The 6,330-nt window shown below is 51.1% G+C and overlaps 4 protein-coding genes across 4 annotated transcripts; all 4 read left to right on the top strand.

Moving 5' to 3' along the window:
- The first annotated feature begins 948 nt into the window (after window positions 1-948).
- ASPWEDRAFT_458708 (uncharacterized protein) lies at window positions 949-1,638 on the top strand. The gene is made up of 2 exons (XM_040836642.1): window positions 949-954; window positions 1,029-1,638. The coding sequence occupies exon 2, from the start codon at window positions 1,152-1,154 to the stop codon at window positions 1,488-1,490; it is 339 nt and encodes a 112-aa protein (XP_040691226.1). The 5' UTR covers window positions 949-954; window positions 1,029-1,151; the 3' UTR covers window positions 1,491-1,638.
- On the top strand, window positions 1,585-4,304 carry ASPWEDRAFT_738686 (C2H2-type zinc finger protein; the record flags this gene model as incomplete). Its single annotated transcript, XM_040839391.1, has 3 exons — window positions 1,585-1,921; window positions 1,974-4,110; window positions 4,163-4,304. Exons 1-3 carry the CDS (start codon window positions 1,786-1,788, stop codon window positions 4,302-4,304), a joined length of 2,415 nt encoding a protein of 804 aa, XP_040691225.1. The 5' UTR covers window positions 1,585-1,785.
- A 108-nt stretch (window positions 4,305-4,412) lies between these two features.
- On the top strand, window positions 4,413-5,144 carry ASPWEDRAFT_458710 (uncharacterized protein). The gene is made up of 2 exons (XM_040836644.1): window positions 4,413-4,890; window positions 4,967-5,144. The coding sequence occupies exon 1, from the start codon at window positions 4,520-4,522 to the stop codon at window positions 4,853-4,855; it is 336 nt and encodes a 111-aa protein (XP_040691224.1). The 5' UTR covers window positions 4,413-4,519; the 3' UTR covers window positions 4,856-4,890; window positions 4,967-5,144.
- Window positions 5,145-5,357: 213 nt separating this feature from the next.
- Window positions 5,358-6,317, top strand: ASPWEDRAFT_171014 (zinc finger protein; the record flags this gene model as incomplete). Its single annotated transcript, XM_040830713.1, has 1 exon — window positions 5,358-6,317. The coding sequence occupies one exon, from the start codon at window positions 5,358-5,360 to the stop codon at window positions 6,315-6,317; it is 960 nt and encodes a 319-aa protein (XP_040691223.1).
- Between the last annotated feature and the right edge of the window lie 13 nt (window positions 6,318-6,330).

Raw genomic sequence — 6,330 nt, 5'->3', positions numbered from 1 at the left:
AGTGAAAGGGGAAGACAGGAGTCTGGAACACGGCAGATTGATCAACATGGACAGCTGCGACCACTATTGATCGGTGATGGCCTCTTATTTGCCAACTGTTTGTTGGGCTCTTACGACATACATCCAACCCCATCGGCATCGCTTCAAGGTGAGAATTGTCCTGTGCACACCGCACGGGACGAGGATGGAGTTTTGGTTACGATGGTAAGGAGGGGTTCAAGCCGAGGGGTGGATAGAGGGGAAGGACAGGAGGGGTAGATCTACAAACAAAAGAACAAAGATGAAAGAAAAAAAGTCTGTACTACATTACTCTGTACTACTTATTTAAATTAATATTAATATATTATATGATAGATCCTCATAGACCATTTTCTATCAGTCTATCAGACAAGCTGAGTGTGTAGAAAAGTACTTATGTACTGTCAGTACTAAGATCCCTGTCGAGGGGCGGGGCGAGGGGCGAAAGTCGCGTTTGCTCAAAAAGAAGAGGGGCTGAGAAAAAGCCCTAAGGCCAAGCTGAACGGAAATTATTGAGAAAATGAGAGAGAAAAACAGGAAGCAAAAAGACGGCCCCGCAGCCGATGTACCAAGATTGTGGTTCTGCGCTGTCAGATAGGGATGATAGTAGGGATGGACCGATGGAGGAGAGGATTTCGTACCCATCGAACAGAGTTACATACCATACCGTATGGAGCTGCAGTCATACCAGACCAACCCACAATGAAATAATCGATATTAACAGCATCAAATCTTAGCCCAGCTCGAAACTGAGCGAGGGGCCCCTGGACAGGGATGCCACCCTAGCTTCTGTGGACAGCATTACCTACGGTAGACAACCAACACACACAGTACAGACAACTAGAGTAAGGAACAACGCAATACATCGTACCTAATAATGGATATTGATATCATTTCTCCTCTTGTTAGTCAGTCCCGGTTGACGGGTTAGTCCATGTGGGTTTGTTTTGGTGGTTCTGCTTCTGTATGGAAGTCCGCCCGATTGCGGCGCTAACCCCTTTTCTGCCTAGCCCGTTAGTCAGAACAGGGTTCCACGCGTCTGATTGGCCGCCAGCCCTGCAGCCCGTGGCAGTAGAGCTGCAGTGCGTGGCCCACGCATCCTTCCCGGTGGTGCTGCTCCCCGCCAGTCCCTCATGGCCGACGGTTGCCCCTCGCCCACTCTTTGCTGCCCGCCTCACTGTGATCGCCCGACTCTTTTGTCCGCTTCTGCCCACGGCCACGCGTGGGTTTCTCGCACTTCCCCCTCTCTCTCGCCGGCGTTTCCCCCCTCGCTCCCTTCTCACTCTCTCTTTTCTTCTCTCTCTCTTTTACCTAAACCAAACTTCTTTCGACTCCTCCCACTTCTCTTCTTCTTTTCTCCCCTTCTTCTCCCTCTTTCTTCCATTATTCAACATCCCCCTCTTCTTCTTTTCTCTTCCCCCCCCTCCTCCTTCACTTCTCTCACTCTCTCTTCTTATAATCATTCAACATAATCTTTCTCTTCTCTCCCCGCGGTGTTTTGTGTGCTTTAGTCTTCCTGGGTTTCTTTACGACTACCTCTACTTTCCCCTCGGTCCGCCTGTGGCTGGACCCCCTCAATACTGGATTCACTTCCTACAATAATTCCCCCGCTCAAGGAATGATCAGACATCAAACCGAATTCCTGTCGTCAACTCGCCTTCAGAACCGATTTGAACTCACCAAAGGGACAATACCGCAGACTACCTTGTCGCTGACCCTCTGCTGAGAAGATAATCGTGGCCCTGCCGTTCTGTTCCGTCTTACGACATGGCTCCTACAGCTCCCAACCAGGCCAACAACTCCCCGGCCAAAAAAGCAAATGCCCCAGAGAAGAAATACAAGTGCCAATTTTGCAATCGCGCTTTTTCCAGAAGTGAACATCGCAGTAGACATGAACGTTCCCGTAAGTCTTCTTCCTTCGCGCAGCCTAGCCTTCTAGTACTAATGCCCTGCAGATACCAAAGAGAGACCCTTCAAGTGCTTAAAATGTCGGAGTACCTTCGTTCGTCGTGACCTTCTCCTTCGCCATGACCGTACTGTTCACGCCAAAGATGGTGGGATACCGTTGGTTGCTGAGGGCCGCAGACGTGGCGGTGGTGGTGTTCAGAAGTCATCCCCTGCACCATCCGCCCCCGCCAAGCCCTCGATCACAATTGATCCTGCCACATTAGAGCAAATTGAGGCAAGCAGTGATGGTATGGTCGACCTTGAAACTGCAGCCATGTTGATGACAGATTTCCAACATAAGGCCGCAGCTGCCGTTACCAATCAGGCAAATGACCGTGCTGAATCCGACCGCTCGTTCTCTCCCGGACGTGGTCCACTGCTGGAACCCCCCGTCGCGTACCTCTCAGGCAATGCGACTCTCCCCCAAATGCCTTGGGACACCCTCGTCTCCCCCGCAGACGCCAAGCAGCCTTCCATGGCTTCGAGCTTTACCGCACAAGAGAGTGGCCAGGACATCGAACGGCATGGTGCCGTCGGTGACGCCCTTGCACCTTCGCTCCACTCCCTCGTCAGCTCATTGCCCATGTCTGGAAACTCTACCCCCAACGCGCTGTCGCCTTACCCATCCATGACTGGCCCTGTCAGCCCGGTGAACTACAGGCGATCGCCTGGCCCCAGCCAAGCGTTGACGCTGCCCAAAGCACCTCAAATCGCAAGCGAGATCGAGCGCAACATGGTCGTCGAACGCATTCGCAACGCTGATGCCCTTGGCGCGCTGCCCGAATCCTTCCAATTGCCCTCGACTGCATCGCTGAACCGGTACTTGTCGACCTACTTCAACTTGTACCACCCCCACCTGCCTTTCCTTCACCAGGAATCGTTCAGGCCTACTATGGCATCGCCTCCCTTGCTACTGGCTGTCCTCTCTATCGGTGCCTTGTACACTTTTGAGCGCGAGCATGCTTTCACCCTCCATGTTGGATCCAAGATCCTTGTCACCCAATTCTTGCAACATAAAGATAACTTTGACTCTAGAAAATGTCCATTGTGGGCCATGCAGAGTACCTTGTTGAATATGATTTTCGAGAGCTGGAGTGGCGACCCCAAGGGTCTGGAATGGACTTGTTCGATCAAGAGTCTCCTCGCCAACATGGTTGCCGGAAACCGATACCAGCTGAAGCTGCGATCCGAGGCTCGCGGAGGTGTTCAACCGACCAGGGAAGAATGGATCGAGGACGAATCGTGCCGCCGAACCTACTACGCGGTTTACATCTTTTTCGGCATGCTCACGTTGACTTTCAACCACACTCCAGCAATGAGTTTTGACGAATTTGACAACCTCGAGCTTCCTTCTTCCGAGTCTCTTTGGAACCTGGATACCACCGATGATGAGGCATGGAACCGCAGCTTGTCTACTGCCACCTCGCTTACAGTTCGCGAAGCCCACGACTGTCTCTTCCAAGGCGAGCAGACCCGATACAGCGCTTTTGCTACTCGTGTCTTGATCAACGCCCTGTTCTTGCAGGTCTGGAACCACAAGAGAAGCTTTGAAGCTCTCCAGGACGTCGTTACCGAGTACAAGCTTCGCCTCGCATTGGAGACCTGGGAAAACTCGCTCGAGGTTTGCGAGCCAGAGACAATCGTTGTGCCTCTCAGCACTCCTCAAAAGGGCCACCCCCTCATCTTCAACTCCATGGCTATGTACCGCAACACCCGCGCTCGCTTGGAAGTTGACCTCAAGTCGATCCAGGAAGCCATGCGCTACCACTCTTCTTACGAGGTTGCGGCCGCTATGACCGTCGCTCGCGAAAAGGTCAAGCGATCGCAGGAGATGAACAAGGTTATCCAGTCCTGCTTCGAGTGCATTGAAATCGCAGCCATCCAAGGGATCAACTGGGTTGCAAAGACTTCGGCTACCAACTGGAGTGTCGAGCATCCGCTCTGCGGCCTCGATCTGATGGTCATCTTGAGTCTCTGGCTCTACCGCCTGGAACACGACGAGGAGCCAGCGACCGAGGCTGAGTTGGCCATCTACAACAAGGTTCGCAATCTGTTTGATGATGACGCTGTCGATGCCTTTGGTAAACTCAGCTCCACTGTTGCCCGTGTATGGGGTAACATCCTGGACGGCGTGGTTGTCTGGGGGTAAGTTTTTCTCGGATACTCTATCTGATGTACATCACTAACATATCTATAGAATTACCAAGCTCATGGGCGAATCCTTCAAACTCCACTCCCAGGCCCTGGTCGGCTACGAAGACTCATTGCGCGTCAGCAAGGACCAGCCTATTCACCCAATGCCGACCAAGACGCTTGCTAGTGTAGGGACTGCCTATTAAGTCCCTACCGAGGCTCACTTGAGTCGCCTATAACTCCTACATTCTAATGGGTTGCGCTATACCGGCGCTTCCATGTAGGATCTCATGGTTATTATTTCATTTTCGTTTTCCTTGGCATTCAGCTCTTTCATTGGGACACTGGCGGATTTTCGGAACTCAGGGAAGGGTCGGGAACGGATTAGCAGGAGCTGGGCGGTAATGTGTGTTTTCCGGCCATGGAACACGACGATCTGGACCGCCGCATAATGCTCCTTGCTGGTGGTTTCCCGACTGATTGTGATATTTTCATCTGCTTTGCGATGTTTTTCACCGCGTTATCATGGTTCTTCCTGTTGGTTTTTCTTATTTGCAAGAGCTCACAGGAGTCCGGTGTGGTCATTTTCGTGTTTTTATGGGCTGTTCCTTTTTCAGGTAACATCTCGACACCCGGCTGGTCCTGTGTGTTCTTCCCTTTTAGCACTTGGAGGAGTTCTTGTCTTTTCTTTTCCCTTTTCCTCTTTTTCTTCTTCTTTACCCTTCTTCCTTTCTTCTTTTACACCCTTAATTCTTAGTGCCCTTTTATTACTTCTGCGCATCAGCGTGTTTGGTCAGTTTGCCAGTCGATTTGTCCCTTGGCCATTTTGATACCTTGTTCGTTATATACTCATTCTGCCCATTTTTAGTCTTCAAGTCATTCCTTTCCCATACACTTTTAACCATTATTGTTTTGGCACTGGTCTTAATGTTTGTTCCTGCGTTAGATTCGTTCTGATTGTTATGTGTTTACGCCGTCCCCGCCTGCAATGTTTTGACTCCTCCCCGCAACGTCTTCGTTTTGATTATTGGCATCGTCCGTTATGTTCTGTTCTTCTGATTCTTGGAAATCTTTGTGTTAATGTTTATCTGCTGCCTTGATGTTTTTGAACATGTCTCGCGTTGTAGTACCCTGTACTATAGTTAATTTGAGCGCAACAAAATACAGATATTTGGCGGGGATTCACCTGACATGGTTTGTAATCGTAAAACTTAACAACTTGACTTCGAACAACCTCAGCTTCAACATCCACTTCACAAATGAATTCCTTCCACCGTATTGGCGCCGGCTTCTGCGGCACAGTCTGGACGAGTTCATCTGAGCCTGCGATAGCCTACAAACGCGAAGACGGAGGCCCCAGTCGCTCCCTCCACCACGACTACACCATCCACAAACTCATCGAAAGCAAACTCCAGCTCCTCCGCGAAAACACCAATACCAACATCAACATCCAAATCCATCTCCCCAAATGCCACCGCTTCATCTCCCCCTCCGACCCATGGTGGACCACCAACCTCCCCCGTTTCCCCGAAGGCTCCTCCCCCTGCAACGTCATCGAAGTATCGCGCATCCCCGCCATTCCCCGCGCAACCCGCGAAACCTTAATATCGAAATACTGTCCGGCGACTTTACAAGATGAGATATTTGCCAGCGCGACAAATCGCGATTGTCTGATCCGACCGTATCTAGGCCGGAGATTACATACGCCTACATCGAAAAGGTCGAAAAAGTCGACAGAAGGGAGGTTTCAGGCGTTTTCGTTGCGCAATTATCCGCTTCATTTGGATCAGATGGAGGAGTTGGAACTTGGCGAGTCGGGGTTGGTGCAGTGGTATGCGACTGTTATGGGGGAGACATTGGCGATACTGCATTGGGGCGTTGGTGTTGATGCGAATGATGTGGAATTTGTTCTTGCGCCTCCTCCTTCTCCCTCTGGGGATGGACAAACAGCGACCAACCCCCTTGGGGAACATACAATGTGGATCCTCGACTTCGACCTCTGTCGAACGATAAGCATGGACGAAGATGGTGTTCGACAGGCCGTGAAAGCGTACTGGGGTAACGATCCGTTTTTCCCGCGACCTGGGCTGGATGCGAAGCTATGGGGGTGTTTCCGGGAGGGGTACTTGAGTGCTTGTTTGGGTGTTGTTGGGGATAGTGAAGGGGATGAGAGGGTGATGCTTTCGAGAATGTTTGTTGGGTTAGTTGAGATGGGGTAGGTATTATTATTAT

This window comes from Aspergillus wentii (genome assembly GCF_001890725.1).
Source record: "Aspergillus wentii DTO 134E9 unplaced genomic scaffold ASPWEscaffold_3, whole genome shotgun sequence".
Taxonomy (NCBI): Eukaryota; Fungi; Ascomycota; class Eurotiomycetes; order Eurotiales; family Aspergillaceae; genus Aspergillus; species Aspergillus wentii.
This window is presented reverse-complemented; position numbering and strand designations above follow the sequence as displayed.

What these genes read in the sequence shown, in the direction of transcription:
- ASPWEDRAFT_458708 (XM_040836642.1), top strand. Translation starts at nt 1,152, where the DNA reads ATGGCCGACGGTTGCCCCTCGCCCACTCTTTGCTGCCCGCCTCACTGT.
- ASPWEDRAFT_458710 (XM_040836644.1), top strand. Translation starts at nt 4,520, where the DNA reads ATGGAACACGACGATCTGGACCGCCGCATAATGCTCCTTGCTGGTGGT.